General features: G+C 43.6%; 1 protein-coding gene across 1 annotated transcript in view; it reads right to left on the reverse strand.

Moving 5' to 3' along the window:
* LOC141129358 (uncharacterized) overlaps nucleotides 1–14,198 on the reverse strand; it is a 79,675-nt gene extending 65,477 nt beyond the window's left edge. The window contains exon 1 of the mRNA XM_073617344.1: nucleotides 13,619–14,198. Coding sequence (XP_073473445.1) covers nucleotides 13,619–13,768 — 150 coding nt within the window. The 5' untranslated portion in view covers nucleotides 13,769–14,198. The remainder of the gene's footprint in view (nucleotides 1–13,618) is intronic.
* Between the last annotated feature and the right edge of the window lie 13,796 nt (nucleotides 14,199–27,994).

Consider the following 27,994-nt stretch of genomic DNA (forward strand, 5'->3'; position numbering starts at 1 on the left):
TAGTGGGGTGCGTCCTGCTCACAGTGTTCAGCTAAACCTACAAGTTAGTGGGGTGCGTCCTGCTCACAGTGTTCAGCTAAAACTACAAGTTAGTGGGGTGCGTCCTGCTCACAGTGTTCATCTAAAGCTACCTGTAGAAGGTTGGTGGTGTTCTCATACTACAGGCAGGCAGTTGATTTTGCTAGCTGCAGTATCAGTATATATATATATATATATCCCAGCTTAGTGCAGCTACAGGCCATTAGTATGTCTGGAAGGCCAAGAAGGAGAGGCAGACAGTCACAAGCCAATAAGAGAGGGCAAGCAGGCTCTGTGTCTAGTGCTGGTCGTGGAGACGGTGCATCCTCATCAGCACGTGGCCGTGGGACACGCTTGGCCATTTTTTCGGCAGCTGGCCGTGTTGAGCCGCAACATGCGGAAGACTTGGTCGAGTGGATGACCAAGCCGTCCTCATCCTCCTCATCCTCTCTCACCCATGCTCAGGGTACTTTGTCTGGCAAAGCAGCGGCCTCTTCCCTCGGCTCAATGTCATCAGTGACTCCTTCCCTAGCCCCACCATGTCCTCCTGAGGAGTCCCTCGAACTGTTTGACCACAGTGTTGGGTACATGCTCCAGGAGGATGCCCAGCGTTTGGAAGGCTCTGATGATGATACTGAGCTAGATGAAAGCAGTAACGTGAGCATGGACAGAGGGGGTGCCCAAGAAGGACAGCAATCTGGCAGTCATGCTCCCCCTGCTGCAGCATACTGCCAGGTTTGCTCCAGTGATGAGGAGGGAGGGGATGATGAGGTCACTGACTCAACGTGGGTGCCTGATAGGAGAGAGGAGGAGGAGGAGGCACATCACCAACGAGGCAGGATGCCCTCCAGGGGCCAGCCTAAGGGCAGCACATTGACTGCATCACACCTCAAAGCTCCGCATGTGCAGGGCGCTGCTGTCTCTGCGTGTTATTCTAAAGTTCTTTGGTGTGGGCCTTTTTTGAGACGAGTGCATCAGATCGCACCGCTGCTATTTGCAACATATGTCTCAAGCGAATCTCGCGTGGCCAAAACATTTCCCGCTTGGGTACCACATGCTTGACCAGACATATGTTGACCTGCCATGCAGTTCATTGGCAAGCGTATCTAAAAGACCCACACCAAAGAACAAAGAGGACCTCTCCTTGCTCCTCATCAGCTGAGATCTCCAACCCCACTAGACCTTCAGTCCTCTCTGAGACCTGCACTGAGAGGAATGAAGGTGTAGAATTAGGTGTGTCACAGCCAAGTACTTGTGGGCAATCTGCTTTTGGTACACCGACGTCAGATTGTACCAGGCAAATTTCCCTGCCCCAACTGCTGCACCGCCGAAAGAAGTTTGCTCCCAGCCATCCACATGCCCAGCGGTTTAATGCTAGCTTGGCAAAATTGCTAGCACTTCAACTGCTGCCTTTTCAGTTGGTAGACTCTGCCCCCTTCCGTGAGTTTGTGGAATGTGCAGTTCCTCAGTGGCAGGTACCCAAACGCCACTTTTTCTCACGGAAGGCGATTCCCGCTCTCTACCGGCATGTGGAAGGCAATGTCCATGCCTCGCTGGACAGGGCGGTCAGCGGTAAGGTGCATATTACCACTGACTCATGGTCCAGCAGGCATGGACAGGGACGTTACCTAAGTTTTACGGCGCATTGGGTGACTCTGCTGGCAGCTGGGAAGGATGCAGGACAAGGTGCAGTAGTGTTGGATGTTGTTCCGCCACCACGCCTCCAAAATGCTAATGATTGTGACACACCTCTCTCCTCCACCCCCTCCTCTTCTTCTTCCTCCATGGCCTCTTCCTGTGCTTTGTCCTCGGAACCAGTGGTGCTCCGTAGCCGTTCAAGGGGCTATGCAAGTACGCAGGCCAAAAGATGCCATGCGGTGCTTGAGCTGGTGTGCTTGGGGGACAGGAGCCACACTGGGGCAGAGGTTCTGTCAGCTCTGCAGGGGCAGGTTCAGAGGTGGTTGACGCCACGCCAACTTAAGGCAGGAATGGTGGTTTGCGACAATGGCACCAACCTCCTCTCTGCCCTCCGACAGGGACAAATGACCCATGTGCCCTGTTTGGCTCACGTCCTTAACTTGGTGGTGCAGCGGTTCTTGGGCAGGTACCCGGGCTTACAGGATGTCCTGAGGCAGGCCAGGAAAGTCTGTGTGCATTTCCGCCGGTCATATAATGCCAGTGCTCGGCTGATGGACCTCCAAAAGGAGTTTAACCTGCCCAAGAACCGCCTAATCTGTGACATGCCCACCAGGTGGAACTCAACGTTGGCCATGCTGCAGCGGCTGCACACGCAGCAGAGGGCCATCAATGAGTACCTGTGCGACTATGGCACCAGGACAGGGTCAGGGGAGCTTGTTTTTTTTTCCCCACGCCAGTGGGCCATGATCAGGGATGCATGCACTGTCCTGTCACTATTTGAGGAGGCCACGAGGATGGTGAGCAGTGACAGTGCATGCATCAGTGACACTGTCCCCCTTGTCCACCTGGTGGAGCACACGCTGTGTGGAATAATGGACAGGGCACTTGAGGCAGAACAGAGGCAGGAAGAGGAGGACTTCCTTAGCTCTCAAGGCCCCCTTTATCCAGACAGTGTTCCTGCGTGCACAGGATCACACAGGAAGAGGACGAGGAGGAGGAGGAGGAGGAGGATTGTGTCAGTATGGAGGTGGAGCCTGGCACTCAGCATCAGCAGCAGTCTTTAAGGGATCAGTCCCAAGAAACACATGGACTTGTACGTGGCTGGGAGGAGGAGGCTGCGGACCATGTCGTCCTTAGTGACCCAGAGGACTCCGGACCGAATGCCTCAGCAAACCTACGCTGCATGGCCTCCCTGATCCTGCAAAGCCTGCGTAAGGATCCTCGTATTCGTGGTATCAAGGAGAAGGACCAATACTGGCTGGCAACCCTCCTTGATCCACGTTACAAGGGTAAGGTTGCGGACCTTATCTTGCCATCGCAGAGGGAGCAGAGGATGAAACATGTTCGGGAGGCCTTGCAGAAAGGTCTGTGCAACGCGTTCCCAGAGACTGGGAGGTTACAAACTCCTGTTCCTGGACGTGTTGCTGAGGCTTCGGTCAGTCAAAGAAGGAGCGGTGGAGAAGGTGGCCGTCTGACCGATGCATTCAGACAATTTTTTGGTCCGTAGCCCCAAGGTATGATCGGTTCCAGCAACCATCGCCAGCGTCTGTTTTACATGGTGCAGGAATACCTAGGGGCAAGATCTGACTTGGACACCTTTCCCACCGAAAATCCTCTGGGTTACTGGGTCTTGAGGATGGATCACTGGCCAGAGCTTGCACAGTGTGCAATTGAGCTACTGGCCTGTCCTGCATCCAGTTTTCTTTCGGAACGCACATTCAGTGCTGCTGGAGGCTTTGTAACCGATCACAGGGTGCGTCTGTCCACCGACTCGGTCGATCGACTGACCTTCATAAAAATGAATCAGTCTTGGATCACCCCCAGCTACCAAGCACCTGATGCTGATGTAACCGAATAATTTTTTTGAAATCTCAAATCCCTTCAAAGACTGCCTATGCTGATGCTGAGTGACTATCCTGAGTAATTATCCTCTTCCTCCTCAATCATCACGCTGATAGCTTGTAAGAACATTTTTGGTTCTGGGCGCCACCACCAGTGCCTAAGGCACAATTTTTCTGCCCCTGTTTCACAGGGGCGTGTAATTACAATTTTTGATGCAATACTTTGCAGCAGGGCTCGTTCCTGCGTTCCAACTAGAGTGTCTGTGAGGGGTTGCAGTGTTGTGGCACCAGCACCACCACCACCACCACCACCAAAGGCCCAATTTTTCTGCCCCTGTTCAACAGGGACATGTAATTACAATTCTTGATCTAATATTTCACAGCAGGGCCCTGTGAGGGCTTACAGTGTTGTGGCCACAACAACACCTAAATCCCAAATTTCAGCTATACATAATTTTAAATAAATTTGAAGCTTTTTAAACATTTTTGCACTATGCAAAGTCTTTGTTGCTGGTCACTCCACCATGATATCTGAGGAATCATGTGCTGGTCGCTCCACCATGATATCTGGGGAGTCATGTGCTGGTCGCTCCACCATGATATCTGAGGAGTCATGTGCTGGTCGCTCCACCATGATATCTGGGGAGTCATGTGCTGGTCGCTCCACCATGATATCTGAGGAGTCATGTGCTGGTCGCTCCACCATGATATCTGAGGAGTCATGTGCTGGTCGCTCCACCATGATATCTGAGGAGTCATGTGCTGGTCGCTCCACCATGATATCTGGGGAGTCATGTGCTGGTCGCTCCACCATGATATCTGGGGAGTCATGTGCTGGTCGATCCACCATGATATCTGAGGAGTCATGTGCTGGTCGATCCACCATGATATCTGAGGAGTCATGTGCTGGTCGCTCCACCATGATATCTGGGGAGTCATGTGCTGGTCACTCCACCATGATATCTGAGGAATCATGTGCTGGTCGCTCCACCATGATATCTGAGGAGTCATGTGCTGGTCGATCCACCATGATATCTGGGGAGTCATATGCTGGTCGCTCCACCATGATATCTGGGGAGTCATGTGCTGGTCGATCCACCATGATATCTGGGGAGTCATATGCTGGTCGCTCCACCATGATATCTGGGGAGTCATATGCTGGTCGCTCCACCATGATATCTGGGGAGTCATGTGCTGGTCGCTCCACCATGATATCTGAGGAGTCATGTGCTGGTCGCTCCACCATGATATCTGAGGAGTCATGTGCTGGTCGCTCCACCATGATATCTGGGGAGTCATGTGCTGGTCGCTCCACCATGATATCTGAGGAGTCATGTGCTGGTCGCTCCACCATGATATCTGGGGAGTCATGTGCTGGTCGCTCCACCATGATATCTGGGGAGTCATGTGCTGGTCGCTCCACCATGATATCTGAGGAGTCGTGTGCTGGTCGCTCCACCATGATATCTGAGGAGTCATGTGCTGGTCGCTCCACCGTGATATCTGACGAGTCATGTGCTGGTCGCTCCGCCATGATATCTGAGGAGTCATGTGCTGGTCGCTCCGCCATGATATCTGAGGAGTCATGTGCTGGTCGCTCCACCATGATATCTGAGGAGTCATGTGCTGGTCGCTCCAGCATGATATCTGAGGAGTCATGTGGTGGTCACTCCACCATGATATCTGGGGAGTCATGTGCTGGTCGCTCCACCATGATATCTGGGGAGTCATGTGCTGGTCGCTCCACCATGATATCTGAGGAGTCATGTGCTGGTCGATCCACCATGATATCTGGGGAGTCATGTGCTGGTCGCTCCACCATGATATCTGAGGAGTCATGTGCTGGTTGATCCACCATGATATCTGGGGAGTCATGTGCTGGTCGCTCCACCATGATATCTGGGGAGTCATGTGCTGGTCGCTCCACCATGATATCTGAGGAGTCATGTGCTGGTCGCTCCACCATGATATCTGGGGAGTCATGTGCTGGTCGCTCCACCATGATATCTGAGGAATCATGTGCTGGTCGCTCCACCATGATATCTGGGGAGTCATGTGCTGGTCGCTCCACCATGATATCTGAGGAGTCATGTGCTGGTCGCTCCACCATGATATCTGGGGAGTCATGTCTGGGGAGTCATGTGCTGGTCGCTCCACCATGATATCTGAGGAGTCGTGTGCTGGTCGCTCCACCATGATATCTGAGGAGTCATGTGCTGGTCGCTCCACCGTGATATCTGAGGAGTCATGTGCTGGTCGCTCCGCCATGATATCTGAGGAGTCATGTGCTGGTCGCTCCACCATGATATCTGAGGAGGCATGTGCTGGTCGCTCCGCCATGATATCTGAGGAGTCATGTGCTGGTCGCTCCACCATGATATCTGAGGAGTCATGTGCTGGTCGCTCCAGCATGATATCTGAGGAGTCATGTGGTGGTCGCTCCACCATGATATCTGGGGAGTCATGTGCTGGTCGCTCCACCATGATATCTGGGGAGTCATGTGCTGGTCGCTCCACCATGATATCTGAGGAGTCATGTGCTGGTCGATCCACCATGATATCTGGGGAGTCATGTGCTGGTCGCTCCACCATGATATCTGAGGAGTCATGTGCTGGTTGATCCACCATGATATCTGGGGAGTCATGTGCTGGTCGCTCCACCATGATATCTGGGGAGTCATGTGCTGGTCGCTCCACCATGATATCTGGGGAGTCATGTGCTGGTCGCTCCACCATGATATCTGGGGAGTCATGTGCTGGTCGCTCCACCATGATATCTGAGGAGTCATGTGCTGGTCGCTCCACCATGATATCTGGGGAGTCATGTGCTGGTCGATCCACCATGATATCTGAGGAGTCATGTGCTGGTCGATCCACCATGATATCTGGGGAGTCATGTGCTGGTCGCTCCACCATGATATCTGGGGAGTCATGTGCTGGTCGATCCACCATGATATCTGAGGAGTCATGTGCTGGTCACTCCACCATGATATCTGGGGAGTCATGTGCTGGTCGCTCCACCATGATATCTGAGGAGTCATGTGCTGGTCACTCCACCATGATATCTGGGGAGTCATGTGCTGGTCGATCCACCATGATATCTGAGGAGTCATGTGCTGGTCGCTCCACCATGATATCTGGGGAGTCATGTGCTGGTCGCTCCACCATGATATCTGAGGAGTCATGTGCTGGTCGCTCCACCATGATATCTGGGGAGTCATGTGCTGGTCGATCCACCATGATATCTGAGGAGTCATGTGCTGGTCGATCCACCATGATATCTGAGGAGTCATGTGCTGGTCGCTCCACCATGATATCTGGGGAGTCATGTGCTGGTCGCTCCACCATGACATCTGGGGAGTCATGTGCTGGTCGCTCCACCATGATATATAGTTACATAGTTACATAGTTACATAGTAGGTGAGGTTGAAAAAAGACACAAGTCCATCAAGTCCAACCTATGTGTGTGATTATGTGTCAGTATTACATTGTATATCCCTGTATATTGCGGTCATTCAGGTGATTATCTAATAGTTTCTTGAAGCTATCAATGCTCCCCGCTGAGACCACCGCCTGTGGAAGGGAATTCCACATCCTTGCCGCTCTTACAGTAAAGAACCTTCTACGTAGTTTAAGATTAAACCTCTTTTCTTCTAATTTTAATGAGTGGCCACGAGTCTTGGTAAACTCTCTTCTGTGAAAAAGTTTTATCCCTATTGAGGGGTCACCAGTCCGGTATTTATATATTGTGGGGTCACCAGTCCGGTATTTGTAAATTGAAATCATATCCCCTCTCAAGCGTCTCTTCTTCAGAGAGAATAAGTTCAGAGCTCACAACCTTTCCTCATAACTAAGATCCTCCAGACCCTTTATTAGCTTTGTTGCCCTTCTTTGTACTCGCTCCATTTCCAGTACGTCCCTCCTGAGGACTGGTGCCCAGAACTGGACAGCATACTCCAGGTGCGGCCGGACCAGAGTCTTGTAGAGCGGGAGAATTATCATTTTATCTCTGGAGTTGATCCCCCTTTTAATGCCAATATTCTGTTTGCTTTGTTAGCAGCAGCTTGGCATTGCATGCCATTGCTGAGCCTATCATCTACTAGGACCCCCAGGTCCTTTTCCATCCTAGATTCCCCCAGAGGTTCTCCCCCCAGTGTATAGATTGCATTCAGATTTTTACCACCCAAATGCATTATTTTACATTTTTCTACATTGAACCTCATTTGCCATGTAGTCACCCCTCCCCCATTCATTTGTTCAGGTCTTTTTGCAAGATTTCCACATCCTGCGGAGAAGTTATTGCCCTGCTTAGCTTAGTATCATCTGCAAATACAGAGATTGAACTGTTTATCCCATCCTCCAGATCGTTTATGAACAAATTAAATAGGATTGGTCCCAGCACAGAACCTTGGGGAACCCCACTACCCACCCCTGACCATTCTGAGTACTCCCCATTTATCACCACCCTCTGAACACGCCCTTGTAGCCAGTTTTCAATCCATGTACTCACCCTATGGTCCATGCCAACGCACCTTATTTTGTACAGTAAACGTTTATGGGGAACTGTGTCAAATGCTTTTGCAAAATCCAGATACACCACGTCTACGGGCCTTCCTTTATCTAGATGGCAACTCACCTCCTCATAGAAGGTTAATAGATTGGTTTGGCAAGAACGATTCTTCATGAATCCATGCTGATTACTGCTAATGATATCGTTCTCATTACTAAAATCTTGTATATAGTCCCTTATCATCCCCTCCAAGAGTTTACATACTATCGATGTTAGGCTAACTGGTCTGTAATTCCCAGGGATGTATTTTGGGCCCTTTTTAAATATAGGAGCTACATTGGCTTTTCTCCAATCAGCTGGTACCATTCCAGTCAGTAGACTATCTGTAAAAATTAGGAACAACGGTCTGGCAATCACTTGACTGAGTTTCCTAAGTACCCTCGGATGCAAGCCATCTGGTCCCGGTGATTTATTAATGTTAAGTTTCTCAAGTCTAATTTTAATTCCGTCCTCTGTTAACCATGGAGGTGCTTCCTGTGTTGTGTCATGAGGATAAACACTGCAGTTTTGGTTACTGAAGCCCCCCGATTCCCTCGTGAAGACTGAGGAGAAGAATAAATTCAATACCTTTGCCATCTCCCCATCCTTTGTAACCAGATGTCCTTCCTCATTCTTTATGGGGCCAATATGGTCTGTCCTCCCTTTTTTACTGTTTACATACTTAAAGAATTTCTTGGGATTTTTTTTGCTCTCCTCCGCTATGTGTCTTTCATGTTCTATCTTAGCTGTCCTAATTGCACCTTTACATATCCTGTTGCATTCTTTATAAAGTCTGAATGCTGAGGATGATCCCTCAACCTTGTATTTTTTGAAGGCCTTCTCCTTTGCTTTTATATGCATTTTTACATTGGAGTTAAGCCATCCAGGACTTTTGTTCGCTCTTTTAAATTTATTACCCAATGGGATACTTTGGCTAATGCCCTTATTTAATATGCTCTTAAAGCAAACCCATCTCTCCTCCTTATTCTTTGTTTCTAATATTTTATCCCAATTTATGCCTTTTAGCAAGGTTTGTAGTTTAGGGAAGTTGGCTCTTTTGAAATTCAGTGTCTTTGTGTTCCCTTCATGTTTCCTATTTGTGTGATTTATACTGAAACTAATTGACCTGTGATCGCTGTTACCTAAATTGCCCCGTATTTCCACATCTGTTATCAGGTCTGTATTGTTGGTAATCAGTAGATCTAGTAATGTTTTATTTCTAGTTGGTGCGTCTACCATCTGACCCATAAAATTGTCCTGCAAGACATTAAGGAACTGGCGAGCCTTAAATGAATGCGCGGTTCCCTCCGCCCAATCTATGTCTGGATAATTAAAATCCCCCATTATGATAACACTTCCCATCCTTGCTGCTACTCCAATTTGTGATAGGAGATCCGTCTCCACTTCCTCCCTCAGGTTAGGGGGCCTATAGCATACTCCCAGTATTATTTTCCCCTTAGCTTTATCCCTTTGGAGCTCTACCCATAAGGATTCCACCTCCTCTCTAGCTCCCTCAGTGATGTCATCTCTCACATTCACTTGTACATTATTCTTGATATATAGGCATACCCTTCCCCCTTTTTTACCCTCTCTATCCTTGCGGTATAGGGTATACCCTTGAATGTTTGCCAGCCAATCATGAGAGTTGTTGAACCAGGTCTCTGAAATTCCCACAAAATCCAAATCCTCCTCGTACAACAGTATCTCTAGTTCACCCATCTTGTCCGCCATGCTCCTGGCATTGGTGAACATGCCACATGGTTTAGACCGGTCGCATATTGTCTTCGTATTGGGTGTTTCGAGATTGCAACTAGGACTTGCTACTATACTTACCTTGTGTTTTTGTGCTTTGGTTAACCTACCACTAATGCCCCCAATACTACCCTCTGGAATATCTTCCGCGCTGGCTATCTCTGCCTCTGGACCCTCCCCCCCATCGCCTAGTTTAAAAACCCCTCTAACTTTTTGGCCATCTTCCTTCCCAGCAGATCTGCACCCTCCTCATTTAGGTGCAGTCCGTCCCTTCTATAGTACCGGTTACCGACTGAGAAGTCGGCCCAGTCCTCCAGGAACCCAAACCCCTCCTTACTACACCACCTCTTCAGCCACTTGTTTACTTCCCTAATCTCCCTCTTCCTTTCTGGTGTGGGAGTCATGTGCTGGTCGCTCCACCATGATATCTGAGGAGTCATGTGCTGGTCCATCCACCATGATATCTGGGGAGTCATGTGCTGGTCGCTCCACCATGATATCTGAGGAGTCATGTGCTGGTCGCTCCACCATGATATCTGAGGAGTCATGTGCTGGTCGATCCACCATGATATCTGGGGAGTCATGTGCTGGTCTCTCCACCATGATATCTGAGGAGTCATGTGCTGGTCGCTCCACCATGATATCTGGGGAGTCATGTGCTGGTCGCTCCACCATGATATCTGAGGAGTCATGTGCTGGTCGCTCCACCATGATATCTGGGGAGTCATGTGCTGGTCGCTCCACCATGATATCTGAGGAGTCATGTGCTGGTCGCTCCACCATAATATCTGAGGAGTCATGTGCTTTTCGCTCCAGCATGATATCTGAGGAGTCATGTGGTGGTCGCTCCACCATGATATCTGGGGAGTCATGTGCTGGTCACTCCACCATGATATCTGGGGAGTCATGTGCTGGTCGCTCCACCATGATATCTGAGGAGTCATGTGCTGGTCGCTCCACCATGATATCTGGGGAGTCATGTGCTGGTCGCTCCACCATGATATCTGGGGAGTCATGTGCTGGTCGCTCCACCATGATATCTGGGGAGTCATGTGCTGGTCGCTCCACCATGATATCTGAGGAGTCATGTGCTGGTCGCTCCACCATGATATCTGGGGAGTCATGTGCTGGTTGATCCACCATGATATCTGAGGAGTCATGTGCTGGTCGATCCACCATGATATCTGGGGAGTCATGTGCTGGTCGCTCCACCATGATATCTGGGGAGTCATGTGCTGGTCGATCCACCATGATATCTGAGGAGTCATGTGCTGGTCGCTCCACCATGATATCTGGGGAGTCATGTGCTGGTCGCTCCACCATGATATCTGGGGAGTCATGTGCTGGTCGCTCCACCATGATATCTGAGGAGTCATGTGCTGGTCGATCCACCATGATATCTGGGGAGTCATATGCTGGTCGCTCCACCATGATATCTGGGGAGTCATGTGCTGGTCGCTCCACCATGATATCTGAGGAGTCATGTGCTGGTCGCTCCACCATGATATCTGAGGAGTCATGTGGTGGTTGCTCCACCATGATATCTGGGGAGTCATGTGCTGGTCGCTCCACCATGATATCTGGGGAGTCATGTGCTGGTCGCTCCACCGTGATATCTGGGGAGTCATGTGCTGGTCGCTCCACCATGATATCTGAGGAGTCATGTGCTGGTCGCTCCACCATGATATCTGGGGAGTCATGTGCTGGTCGATCCACCATGATATCTGAGGAGTCATGTGCTGGTCGATCCACCATGATATCTGGGGAGTCATGTGCTGGTCGCTCCACCATGATATCTGAGGAGTCATGTGCTGGTCGCTCCACCATGATATCTGAGGAGTCATGTGCTGGTCGCTCCACCATGATATCTGAGGAGTCATGTGCTGGTCCATCCACCATGATATCTGAGGAGTCATGTGCTGGTCGCTCCACCATGATATCTGAGGAGTCATGTGCCGGTCGCTCCACCATGATATCTGAGGAGTCATGTGCCGGTCAATCCACCATGATATCTGAGGAGTCATGTGCTGGTCGATCCACCATGATATCTGAGGAGTCATGTGCTGGTCGCTCCGCCATGATATCTGAGGAGTCATGTGCCGGTCAATCCACCATGATATCTGAGGAGTCATGTGCTGGTCCATCCACCATGATATCTGGGGAGTCATGTGCTGGTCCATCCACCATGATATCTGGGGAGTCATGTGCTGGTCGCTCCACCATGATATCTGAGGAGTCATGTGCTGGTCGCTCCACCATGATATCTGAGGAGTCATGTGCTGGTCGCTCCACCATGATATCTGAGGAGTCATGTGCTGGTCGCTCCACCATGATATCTGGGGAGTCATGTGCTGGTCGCTCCACCATGATATCTGAGGAGTCATGTGCTGGTCGCTCCACCATGATATCTGGGGAGTCATGTGCTGGTCGCTCCACCATGATATCTGGGGAGTCATGTGCTGGTCGCTCCACCATGATATCTGAGGAGTCATGTGCCAGTCAATCCACCATGATATCTGAGGAGTCATGTGCTGGTCGATCCACCATGATATCTGAGGAGTCATGTGCTGGTCGCTCCACCATGATATCTGAGGAGTCATGTGCTGGTCGCTCCACCATGATATCTGAGGAGTCATGTGCTGGTCGCTCCACCATGATATCTGAGGAGTCATGTGCTGGTCGATCCACCATGATATCTGAGGAGTCATGTGCTGGTCGATCCACCATGATATCTGAGGAGTCATGTGCTGGTCGATCTACCATATCTGAGGACTCATGGTGGACATACAGGTAAGTGGTGGTGCATTGTCACAAGGGGGGGTATCAACACAAGAAGATATTTTGGTTTTGGTTTTTAGTAATAGTGTTTTAGTTGAAGATACAAGTTTTGCCTGAAATACTACAGAATTTTTTGGGACTATCTTGAGTGTAAATTTATCAAAATGACACATTTTGTTAGTTTTTTCTTGATATACACAATTGTTTTTGGAATAATTGGAATATGTTTTGTATCGATAACATATTGTAGGTGTGAGGATCTCCGTAGAAGATGAATATGTTTTTATTTTAATTCAGAAAAATGTTTATTGTAGTAAACAAATAACATTCGACTTCCAAAAATAAAAATAAGATCCATTTACATAACCAAAGATTGGTGCTGTGCTGGAATAATGCAAACCTGACTCCATCCCCTAAAATAAATCTCATATAATCATCATATGTATCAATGTACAAAGGATTACCAAACATCAGCACAGACATGTCATCCACTGATGGACACTAATGGGGCAGGAACATTTGTTGTGCACATTCAGGGTTATCCCAATGATTCCTTCCACAGGTGGTGGTCTCAGCGGGGAGCATTGATAGCTTCAAGAAACTATTAGATAATCACCTGAATGACCGCAATATACAGGGATATGTAATGTAATACTGACACATAATCACACACATAGGTTGGACTGGATGGACTTGTGTCTATAACAACATGTGACTATGTAATACAACAACACTGTAACATATTTCTATTCAATTATATCTTGGCACGTTTTCATCCCATATGATATTCCTGTAGCACCAACATATACCACAGTGCCGTACAGAGATCACTGAGCCAGTCACACAGTTATATAGTAGGTGAGGTTGAAAAAAGACACAAGTCCATCAAGTCCAACCTATGTCATCCGTCTCTGTACCAGAGGAGCTTACACTCTAATGTCCCCTCCCCCACAGTCACACACTATTATTATTATTATTATTATAATACATTTATATAGCTCTGACACATTCTGTAGCGCTGTACAAAGTGGTATTCTCTCACCAGTGTCCTCATGTTGGCGGCGGGGGGGTCGGACTTGGATCGGTAGAAGTTGTGTTTGTCCACGATCAGTTTCTTCTCCTTGTTGGTGAGTGCGGAGATGAGGAGGGGGAGGCAGAGAAGAAGAGGATGAAGATGACGGAATCTCCCCATGGTGAAGTGTGTTATATTGTACAGGTGTAATCAGTGCTGCGCATCAGTATAGGGGAGTGAGATGGGGGGCTGTATATTTCACCTGTGTGTTATTGTGTACCTGTGCATTACATTACCTGGGTGTCTGTCAGTGCAGGGACAGGGTGTCAGTGGGTGTCAGTGCAGGGACAGGGTGTCAGTGTAGGGACAGGGTGTCAGTGGGTGTCAGTGCAGGGACAGGGTGTCAGTGGGTGTCAGTGCTGTGGGTGTCAGTGGGTGTCAGTGCTGTGGGTGTCAGTGGGTGTCAGTGCTGTGGGTGTCAGTGGGTGTCAGTGGGTGTCAGTGGGTGTCAGTGGGTGTCAGTGCTGTGGGTGTCAGGTATAGTTCCAGTAGTGCACAGTGTGATTAGTCCTGATAGTGTGTGGCAGTGTGGGTGGTTGCAGGGTGTCTGTGTAGTATTGTACAGTGTAGTGTAGTGTAGCTCGCTGTCAGTGTTCTCTATACACAGTGAGGGAAGGAGAGAGACTATAAAGTGTGGAGTTGGGTGTGCCGTGCGTCACGTCTCCACCCATTGATGTATTATTATTCTGGAAGGGTTGGAGGGACCAGGGATTGGGCAGAGCCGAGTACACTCCATCCGTCCAGCTGGGGAGCATTAACAGCACTCTGTATGTTATTATTATTTAGGATTTGTATTATTATTATTATAATTAACATGATTTATATTATTATAATAAATGTACAATGTTTATATTTTTATTATTATTATTCGGGATTTATATTATTATTAATATTATTCGGGATTTATATAACTATTATTATTATTACTACTATTCAGGATTTATATATCTATTCTTATTACTATTCAGGATTTATATTGTAATAAACTCATTCCAGATCTACACAGGTGTCGCCCCGGGGTGTCCCTTTAACCAATCCCTGACCTGCAGTTGTTGTTGTGCGGTTTTATTCCCGCCATTAGAATTACAGATGATCTGTCATCGGCCTCTTTATTGGCTGACTCATTTCCTGCAGTGCCAGTTGGCTGAGTCGATCTCATACATAGCAGGACACATGTGGAGCGGGTGGTAAAGATTATTATTGATAATGATGTAATTGCCGGAGATTTATTTCACACATAAAACTAACACATGGACAAGCTATGGACAGGCTATGGACAGGTTATGGTCAGGCTATGGACAGGTTATGGTCAGGCTATGGTCAGGCTATGGACAGGCTATGGACAGGCTATGGTCAGGCTATGGACAGTCTATGGACAGGCTATGGTCAGGCTATGGTCAGGCAATGGTCAGGCTATGGACAGGCAATGGTCAGGCTATGGACAGGCTATGGACAGGCTATGGACAGTCTATGGACAGGCTATGGACAGTCTATGGACAGGCTATGGTCAGGCTATGGACAGTCTATGGACAGGCTATGGACGGGCTATGGTCAGGCAATGGTCAGGCTATGGACAGGCTATGTACAGGCTATGGACAGGCTATGGTTGGGCTATGGATAGGCTATGGTCAGGCTATGGACAGGCTATGGTCAAGCTATGGACAGTCTATGGTCAGGCTATGGTCAGGCCATGGACAGGCTATAGTCAGGTTATGGTCAGTCTATGGTCAGGCTATGGACAGGCTATAGTCAGGTTATGGTCAGGCTATGGACAGGCTATGGCCAGGCTATGGTTAGGCTATGGTCAAGCTTTAGTCAGGTTATGGACAGGCTATGGTTAGGCTATGTTCATGCTATGGACATGCTATGGACAGGCTATGGTCAGGCTATGGACAGGCTATGGACAGGTTATGGTCAGGCTATGGTCAGGCTATGGACAGGTTATGGTCAGGCTATGGACAGGCTATGGACAGGTTATGGTCAGGCTATGGACAGGCTATGGACAGGCTATGGACAGTCTATGGTCACGCTATGGACAGGCTATAGTCAGTTTATGGTCAGGCTATGGTCAGGCTATGGACAGGTTATGGTCAGGCTATGGACAGTTATGGTCAGGCTATGGACAGGCTATGGACAGGTTATGGTCAGGCTATGGTCAGGCTATGGACAGGCTATGGAAAGGCTATGGACAGGTTATGGTCAGGCTATGGACAGGTTATGGTCAGGTTATGGTCAGGCTATGGACAGGCTATGGACAGGTTATGGTCAGGCTATGGACAGGTTATGGTCAGGCTATGGACAGGTTATGGACAGGTTATGGTCAGGCTATGGACAGGCTATGGACAGGCTATGGACAGGTTATGGTCAGGTTATGGTCAGGCTATGGACAGGTTATGGTCAGGCTATGGACAGTCTATGGACAGGCTATGGACAGGTTATGGTCAGGCTATGGACAGGTTATGGTCAGGCTATGGACAGGTTATGGACAGGTTATGGTCAGGCTATGGACAGGCTATGGACAGGCTATGGACAGGTTATGGTCAGGTTATGGTCAGGCTATGGACAGGTTATGGTCAGGCTATGGACAGTCTATGGACAGGTTATGGTCAGGTTATGGTCAGGCTATGGACAGGTTATGGTCAGGCTATGGACAGGCTATGGACAGGTTATGGTCAGGTTATGGTCAGGCTATGGACAGGTTATGGTCAGGCTATGGACAGTCTATAGACAGGTTATGGTCAGGTTATGGTCAGGCTATGGACAGGTTATGGTCAGGCTATGGACAGTCTATGGACAGGTTATGGTCAGGTTATGGTCAGGCTATGGACAGGTTATGGTCAGGCTATGGACAGTCTATAGACAGGTTATGGTCAGGTTATGGTCAGGCTATGGACAGGTTATGGTCAGGCTATGGACAGGCTATGGACAGGTTATGGTCAGGTTATGGTCAGGCTATGGACAGGTTATGGTCAGGCTATGGACAGGCTATGGTCAGGCTCTCGGTCTACTGGAACGGTTTGAAGGGCAGGAGGCACTGTTTAGCGGAAGGAAGCACCTAATCGGGGTGCCAAAACGGTTCTGTCACAATTAGGTATGATCTGATCCTTGTATGATATGTATGATCTGATCCACGTATGATATGTATGATCTGATCCTCGTATGATATGTAAGATCTGATTCTCATATGATATGTACGATATGATCATTGTATGATATGTATGATCTGATTCTCATATGATATGTACGATATGATCATTGTATGATATGTATGATCTGATCCTCGTATGATATGTATGATCTGATCCTCGTATGATATGTATGATCTGATCCTCGTATGATATGTACGATATGATCATTGTATGATATGTATGATCTGATCCTCGTATGATATGTATGATCTGATCCTCGTATGATATGTATGATCTGATCCTCGTATGATATGTATGATCTGATCCTCGTATGATATGTATGATCTGATCATTGTATGATATGTATGATCTGATCCTCGTATGATATGTATGATCTGATCATTGTATGATATGTATGATCTGATCCTCGTATGATATGTATGATCTGATCCTCGTATGATATGTATGATCTGATCCTTGTATGATATGTATGATCTGATCCTTGTATGATATGTATGATCTGATCATTGTATGATATGTATGATCTGATCATTGTATGATATGTATGATCTGATCCTCGTATGATATGTATGATCTGATCATTGTATGATATGTATGATCTGATCCTCGTATGATATGTATGATCTGATCATTGTATGATATGTATGATCTGATCCTCGTATGATATGTATGATCTGATCCTCGTATGATATGTATGATCTGATCCTCGTGTGATATGTAAGATCTGATCATTGTATGATATGTATGATCTGATCCTCGTATGATATGTATGATCTGATCATTGCATGATATGTATGATTTGATCCTCGTGTGATATGTAAGATCTGATCATTGTATGATATGTATGATCTGATCCTCGTGTGATATGTATGATCTGATCATTGTATGATATGTATGATCTGATCCTCGTGTGATATGTATGATCTGATCCTCGTGTGATATGTATGATCTGATCCTCGTATGATATGTAAGATCTGATCCTTGTATGATATGTAAGATCTGATCCTCGTATGATATGTATGATCTGATCATTGTACGATATGTATGATCTGATCCTCGTGTGATATGTATGATCTGATCATGGTACGATATGTATGATCTGATCATTGTATGATATGTATGATCTGATCCTCGTATGATATGTATGATCTGATCCTCGTGTGATATGTATGATCTGATTCTCATATGATATGTACGATATGATCATTGTATGATATGTATGATCTGATCCTCGTATGATATGTATGATCTGATCCTCGTATGATATGTATGATCTGATCCTCGTGTGATATGTATGATCTGATCCTCGTGTGATATGTATGATCTGATCATTCTATGATATGTATGATCTGATCCTCGTGTGATATGTATGATCTGATCCTCGTGTGATATGTATGATCTGATCCTCGTATGATATGTAAGATCTGATCCTTGTATGATATGTATGATCTGATCCTCGTATGATATGTATGATCTGATCATTGTATGATATGTATGATCTGATCCTCGTATGATATGTATGATCTGATCATTGTATGATATGTATGATCTGATCCTCGTGTGATATGTATGATCTGATCCTCGTGTGATATGTATGATCTGATCCTTGTATGATATGTATGATCTGATCATTGTACGATATGTATGATCTGATCATTGTATGATATGTAAGATCTGATCCTCGTATGATATGTATGATCTGATCCTCGTGTGATATGTATGATCTGATCCTTGTATGATATGTATGATCTGATCATTGTATGATATGTATGATCTGATCCTCATGTGATATGTATGATCTGATGCTTGTATGATATGTATGATCTGATCCTCGTATGATATGTATGATCTGATCATGGTACGATATGTATGATCTGATCATTGTATGATATGTATGATCTGATCCTCGTATGATATGTATGATCTGATCATTGTACGATATGTATGATCTGATCATTGTATGATATGTATGATCTGATCCTTGTATGATATGTATGATCTGATCCTCGTATGATATGTATGATCTGATCCTTGTGTGATATGTATGATCTGATCCTTGTATGATATGTATGATCTGATCATTGTACGATATGTATGATCTGATCCTCGTGTGATATGTATGATCTGATCCTCGTGTGATATGTATGATCTGATCCTCATGTGATATGTATGATCTGATCCTCGTGTGATATGTATGATCTGATCCTTGTATGATATGTATGATCTGATCATTGTACGATATGTATGATCTGATCCTCGTGTGATATGTATGATCTGATCCTCGTGTGATATGTATGATCTGATCCTCATGTGATATGTATGATCTGATCCTCATGTGATATGTATGATCTGATCCTCATGTGATATGTATGATCTGATGCTTGTATGATATGTATGATCTGATCCTCGTATGATATGTATGATCTGATCATTGTACGATATGTATGATCTGATCATTGTATGATATGTATGATCTGATCATTGTACGATATGTATGATCTGATCATTGTATGATATGTATGATCTGATCCTCGTATGATATGTATGATCTGATCATTGTACGATATGTATGATCTGATCATTGTATGATATGTATGATCTGATCCTTGTATGATATGTATGATCTGATCCTCGTATGATATGTATGATCTGATCATTGTATGATATGTATGATGTGATCCTCGTATGATATGTAAGATCTGATCATTGTATGATATGTATGATCTGATCCTCGTATGATATGTATGATCTGATCATTGTACGATATGTATGATCTGATCCTCGTATGATATGTATGATCTGATCATTGTATGATATGTATGATCTGATCCTCGTGTGATATGTATGATCTGATCATTGCACGATATGTATGATCTGATCCTCGTGTGATATGTATGATCTGATCCTCGTGTGATATGTAAGATCTGATCATTGTATGATATGTATGATCTGATCCTCGTGTGATATGTATGATCTGATCCTCGTATGATATGTATGATCTGATCATTGTATGATATGTATGATCTGATCCTCGTGTGATATGTATGATCTGATCATTGTACGATATGTATGATCTGATCCTCGTGTGATATGTATGATCTGATCCTCATGTGATATGTATGATCTGATCCTCATGTGATATGTATGATCTGATCCTTGTATGATATGTATGATCTGATCATTGTATGATATGTATGATCTGATCCTCATGTGATATGTATGATCTGATGCTTGTATGATATGTATGATCTGATCCTCGTATGATATGTATGATCTGATCATGGTACGATATGTATGATCTGATCATTGTATGATATGTATGATCTGATCCTCGTATGATATGTATGATCTGATCATTGTACGATATGTATGATCTGATCATTGTATGATATGTATGATCTGATCCTTGTATGATATGTATGATGTGATCCTCGTATGATATGTAAGATCTGATCATTGTATGATATGTATGATCTGATCCTCGTATGATATGTATGATCTGATCATTGTACGATATGTATGATCTGATCCTCGTGTGATATGTATGATCTGATCCTCGTGTGATATGTATGATCTGATCCTCGTGTGATATGTATGATCTGATCCTCGTGTGATATGTATGAGCTGATCATTGTATGATATGTATGATCTGATCATTGTATGATATGTATGATCTGATCCTCGTGTGATATGTATGATCTGATCCTCGTATGATATGTATGATCTGATCATAGTATGATATGTATGATCTGATCATTGTATGATATGTATGATCTGATATGTATGATCTGATCCTCGTGTGATATGTACGATCTGATCCTCGTGTGATATGTATGATGTGATCCTCGTATGATATGTATGATCTGATCCTTGTGTGATATGTATGATCTGATCCTCGTATGATATGTAAGATCTGATCCTCGTATGATATGTAAGATCTGATCCTCGTGTGATATGTATGATCTGATCATTGTATGATATGTATGATCTGATCATTGTACGATATGTATGATCTGATCCTCATGTGATATGTATGATCTGATCCTCATGTGATATGTATGATCTGATCATTGTATGATATGTATGATCTGATCCTCGTATGATATGTATGATCTGATCATTTTATGATATGTATGATCTGATCCTCGTATGATATGTATGATCTGATCCTCGTATGATATGTATGATCTGATCATTGTATGATATGTATGATCTGATCATTGTATGATATGTATGATCTGATCCTCGTATGATATGTATGATCTGATCATTGTATGATATGTATGATCTGATCCTCGTGTGATATGTATGATCTGATCATTGTATGATATGTATGATCTGATCCTCGTGTGATATGTATGATCTGATCCTCGTATGATATGTATGATCTGATCCTCATGTGATATGTATGATCTGATCCTCGTGTGATATGTATGATCTGATCCTCGTATGATATGTATGATCTGATCATTGTATGATATGTATGATCTGATCCTCGTATGATATGTATGATCTGATCATTGTATGATATGTATGATCTGATCCTCGTGTGATATGTATGATCTGATCCTCGTGTGATATGTATGATCTGATCATTGTATGATATGTATGATCTGATCATTGTATGATATGTATAATCTGATCCTCGTGTGATATGTATGATCTGATCCTCGTATGATATGTATGATCTGATCCTCATGTGATATGTATGATCTGATCCTCGTATGATATGTATGATCTGATCCTCATGTGATATGTATGATCTGATCATTGTATGATATGTATGATCTGATCCTCGTATGATATGTATGATCTGATCCTCGTATGATATGTATGATCTGATCATTGTATGATATGTATGATCTGATCCTCGTATGATATGTATGATCTGATCCTCATATGATATGTATGATCTGATCCTTGTGTGATATGTATGATCTGATCCTTGTGTGATATGTATGATCTGATCCTTGTATGATATGTATGATCTGATCATTGTACGATATGTATGATCTGATCCTCGTATGATATGTATGATCTGATCATTGTATGATATGTATGATCTGATCCTCGTGTGATATGTATGATCTGATCATTGTATGATATGTATGATCTGATCCTCATGTGATATGTATGATCTGATCCTCGTATGATATGTATGATCTGATCCTCGTATGATATGTATGATCTGATCATTGTACGATATGTATGATCTGATCCTCGTGTGATATGTATGATCTGATCATGGTATGATATGTATGATCTGATCCTCGTGTGATATGTATGATCTGATCATTGTATGATATGTATGATCTGATCCTTGTATGATATGTATGATCTGATCCTCGTATGATATGTATGATCTGATCCTCGTATGATATGTATGATCTGATCCTCATATGATATGTATGATCTGATCCTTGTGTGATATGTATGATCTGATCCTCGTGTGATATGTATGATCTGATCCTCGTGTGATATGTATGATCTGATCATTGTATGATATGTATGATCTGATCCTCGTGTGATATGTATGATCTGATCCTCGTATGATATGTATGATCTGATCCTCATGTGATATGTATGATCTGATCCTCGTGTGATATGTATGATCTGATCCTCGTATGATATGTATGATCTGATCATTGTATGATATGTATGATCTGATCCTCGTATGATATGTATGATCTGATCCTCATATGATATGTATGATCTGATCCTCGTGTGATATGTATGATCTGATCCTCGTATGATATGTATGATCTGATCATTGTATGATATGTATGATCTGATCCTCGTATGATATGTATGATCTGATCCTCATGTGATATGTATGATCTGATCCTCGTGTGATATGTATGATCTGATCCTCGTATGATATGTATGATCTGATCCTCGTATGATATGTATGATCTGATCATTGTATGATATGTATGATCTGATCCTCGTATGATATGTATGATCTGATCCTCATATGATATGTATGATCTGATCCTTGTGTGATATGTATGATCTGATCCTTGTGTGATATGTATGATCTGATCCTTGTATGATATGTATGATCTGATCATTGTACGATATGTATGATCTGATCCTCGTGTGATATGTATGATCTGATCCTCGTATGATATGTATGATCTGATCCTCGTATGATATGTATGATCTGATCATTGTATGATATGTATGATCTGATCCTCGTATGATATGTATGATCTGATCCTCGTACGATATGTATGATCTGATCCTCGTGTGATATGTATGATCTGATCCTCGTATGATATGTATGATCTGATCCTCATGTGATATGTATGATCTGATCCTCGTATGATATGTATGATCTGATCATTGTATGATATGTATGATCTGATCCTCGTATGATATGTATGATCTGATCCTTGTATGATATGTATGATCTGATCATTGTATGATATGTATGATCTGATCATTGTATGATATGTATGATCTGATCCTCGTATGATATGTATGATCTGATCCTCGTATGATATGTATGATCTGATCATAGTATGATATGTATGATCTGATCCTCATATGATATGTATGATCTGATCCTTGTGTGATATGTATGATCTGATCATTGTATGATATGTATGATCTGATCATTGTATGATATGTATGATCTGATCATTGTATGATATGTATGATCTGATCCTCGTATGATATGTATGATCTGATCCTCGTATGATATGTATGATCTGATCATTGTATGATATGTATGATCTGATCCTCGTATGATATGTATGATCTGATCCTTGTATGATATGTATGATCTGATCATTGTATGATATGTATGATCTGATCATTGTATGATATGTATGATCTGATCCTCGTATGATATGTATGATCTGATCATTGTATGATATGTATGATCTGATCCTCGTGTGATATGTATGATCTGATCCTCGTATGATATGTATGATCTGATCCTCATGTGATATGTATGATCTGATCCTCGTGTGATATGTATGATCTGATCATTGTATGATATGTATGATCTGATCCTCGTATGATATGTATGATCTGATCCTCGTATGATATGTATGATCTGATCCTCATATGATATGTATGATCTGATCCTTGTGTGATATGTATGATCTGATCCTCGTGTGATATGTATGATCTGATCATTGTACGATATGTATGATCTGATCCTCGTGTGATATGTATGATCTGATCCTCGTGTGATATGTATGATCTGATCCTCGTGTGATATGTATGATCTGATCATTGTATGATATGTATGATCTGATCCTCATGTGATATGTATGATCTGATCATGGTACGATATGTATGATCTGATCCTCGTATGATATGTATGATCTGATCCTCATATGATATGTATGATCTGATCCTTGTGTGATATGTATGATCTGATCCTCATGTGATATGTATGATCTGATCATTGTATGATATGTATGATCTGATCCTCGTATGATATGTATGATCTGATCCTCATATGATATGTATGATCTGATCCTTGTGTGATATGTATGATCTGATCCTCGTGTGATATGTATGATCTGATCCTCGTGTGATATGTATGATCTGATCATTGTATGATATGTATGATCTGATCCTTGTAGGATATGTATGATCTGATCCTCGTATGATATGTATGATCTGATCCTCATATGATATGTATGATCTGATCCTTGTGTGATATGTATGATCTGATCCTCATATGATATGTATGATCTGATCCTCGTATGATATGTATGATCTGATCCTCGTGTGATATGTATGATCTGATCCTCATGTGATATGTATGATCTGATCCTCATGTGATATGTATGATCTGATACTTGTATGATATGTATGATCTGATCCTCGTATGATATGTATGATCTGATCCTTGTATGATATGTATGATCTGATCATTGTACGATATGTATGATCTGATCCTTGTATGATATGTATGATCTGATCATTGTATGATATGTATGATCTGATCCTCGTATGATATGTATGATCTGATTATTGTATGATATGTATGATGTGATCCTCGTATGATATGTATGATCTGATCATTGTATGATATGTATGATCTGATCCTCGTGTGATATGTATGATCTGATCATTGTATGATACGTATGATCTGATTATTGTATGATATGTATGATCTGATCATTGTATGATATGTATGATCCGATCCTCATGTGATATGTATGATCTGATCCTTGTATGATATGTACGATATGATCATTGTATGATATGTATGATCTGATCATTGTATGATATGTATGATCTGATCATTGTATGATATGTATGATCTGATCCTTGTATGATATGTACGATATGATCATTGTATGATATGTATGATCTGATCATTGTATGATATGTATGATCTGATCATTGTATGATATGTATGATCTGTTCCTCGTGTGATATGTATGATCTGATCCTCGTATGATATGTATGATCTGATCATTGTATGATATGTATGATCTGATCATTGTATGATATGTATGATCTGATCATTGTATGATATGTATGATCTGATCCTCGTATGATATGTATGATCTGATCATTGTATGATATGTATGATCTGATCCTCGTATGATATGTATGATCTGATCATTGTATGATATGTATGATCTGTTCCTCGTGTGATATGTATGATCTGATCATTGCACGATATGTATGATCTGATCCTCGTGTGATATGTATGATCTGATCATTGCACGATATGTATGATCTGATCATTGTATGATATGTATGATCTGAACCTTGTGTGATATGTATGATCTGATCATTGTACGATATGTATGATCTGATCCTCGTGTGATGTGTATGATCTGATCCTCATATGATATGTATGATCTGATCATTGCACGATATGTATGATCTGATCATTGCACGATATGTATGATCTGATCATTGCACGATATGTATGATCTGATCATTGCACGATATGTATGATCTGAACCTTGTGTGATATGTATGATCTGATCATGGTACGATATGTATGATCTGAACCTTGTGTGATATGTATGATCTGATCTTTGTGTGATATGTATGATCTGATCATTGCACGATATGTATGATCTGATCATTGCATGATATGTATGATCTGATCATTGTACGATATGTATGATCTGATCCTCGTATTATATGTATGATCTGAACCTTGTGTGATATGTATGATCTGATCCTCGTGTGATATGTATGATCTGATCATTGCACGATATGTATGATCTGATCATTGTACGTTATGTATGATCTGATCCTCGTATGATATGTATAATCTGGTCCTCGTGTGATATGTATGATCGGATCATGGCTAGGTCCAAGTATTGCAGGCAGCTTCCACACACTGCCATCCTGTTAGGCGCCAGAGTAAATGAGCACAGAACCTCTTTTATTGAACCCACCAATCCAGGAGGTCTTGGACGGCAGTAATAGAATTGTCACATATATGATCCTCTCCCGGTTGCTGTACAGCCAGTGAAGGTGGCATTTCCTTGTACAGAATCACTGGCAGTTGTTAAATGGAGCAATCTTATCTCTGCCTGTAATATGAGTAATACAGATGTCCTGGTGGGTTCCATGGTTCCAGGCATCCACAGTCCATGATATGAAGTGCCTTGTCTAGGGTAACGTTGGACCCAGATACAATAACTCTAACCCAATGACTCCAACCCAATGACCCCAACCCAATGACCCAAATACAATGACCCCAAACCAATGACCCCAAACCAATGACTCCAATCCAGTGACCCCAACTCACTGACCCAGATACAATGACTCCAACACAATGACCCTAACACTAAAGTGCAGCATACACAACCTAGAGAGATATCGGTTGGAGAACATTATCATGTATCTTATGGTGATGAACAGGCGACATCTTCAGTTATGAGCCAACCACCAATGGGCTGGCTGATGAGCGGAAACTCAAACAAGGATGTGGAATTTCTTTCTTTGAAGGTCCAAGTACCCCTTCTTCCACCATTCAGGGTTGAGCGATGGGGTAGATCTCCAGACCAGACTGAGAATTCAGTAACTGGAATTACAGGTAGAAGAATTTGGTCCTTGCTTTCTATCTGGATAGTCTAGAGCAGTGGTCATCATCCCTGTCCTCAAGGCCCACTAACAGGCCAGGTTTGGAAGATAACTGAAATACATGACAGGTGATATCATTTGCTGCTCAGTGATTGCCGTATTCTAGTCAGCATGTCCCCAAGGTAATTCATAAAACCTGGCCTGTTAATGGGCCCTGAGGACAGGGTGGATGACCACTGGTGTAGAGTCTGCAACTCCAACAAAGTCTGTGTTTCTAGCAGCAACTAGCCATTACACAGCACGGTCCCACCTCTCCCTTGAATTACCCTCGTTATTTGGAATTGATTCATGCTCAGTATTTCTGTTGCTCAAACCAGCACCGGCACATAACATGAGATGAGGTATATAATGGCAGATCCAACTTCATAGAAGATGATTAAAGCTTCTGCCAGAATAAAACATATTGAGGAATTACTTCAAGTTTATATAAATATATAATACCAAGTTTATTTAATCATCAGTGTCACATTTCCATACACACGTGTGACTTCCATAAAATAACAAAACCAAAGAGGAATCTATCACATGTTTATATGCCCTGTCATAAAAGCTTCATTCATAAACATGAACTCCAATAAAAAGATTCCAGTGATGAGTCATAATGAGACTTCAGCTTCTGTCCTTATACACGGCTGAAAGTTCCACACGTTGTATCATCCGTATAGACATCCCAGCCTTCCATTTAATGGACCTCATCTCTAACTCCACATACTACAGAGGAGACCACATACAGAAACCACTGCTAGAAGATTGATGAGTGATAATGTTATACATGGCTGAAAGATCCACACGTTGTATCATTGGTATAGACATCCCAGCCTTCCATTTAATGGACCTCATCTCTAACTCCACATACTACAGAGGAGACCACATACAGAAACCACTGCTAGAAGATTGATGAGTGATAATGTTATACATGGCTGAAAGATCCACACGTTGTATCATTGGTATAGACATCCCAGCCTTCCATCTAATGGACCTCATCTCTAACTCCACATACTACAGAGGAGACCACATACAGAAACCACTGCTAGAAGATTGATGAGTGATAATGTTATACATGGCTGAAAGATCCACACGTTGTATCATTGGTATAGACATCCCAGCCTTCCATCTA

The sequence above is a fragment of the Aquarana catesbeiana genome, linkage group LG01 (genome assembly GCF_042186555.1).
Source record: "Aquarana catesbeiana isolate 2022-GZ linkage group LG01, ASM4218655v1, whole genome shotgun sequence".
In the NCBI taxonomy this organism is placed as follows: Eukaryota; Metazoa; Chordata; class Amphibia; order Anura; family Ranidae; genus Aquarana; species Aquarana catesbeiana.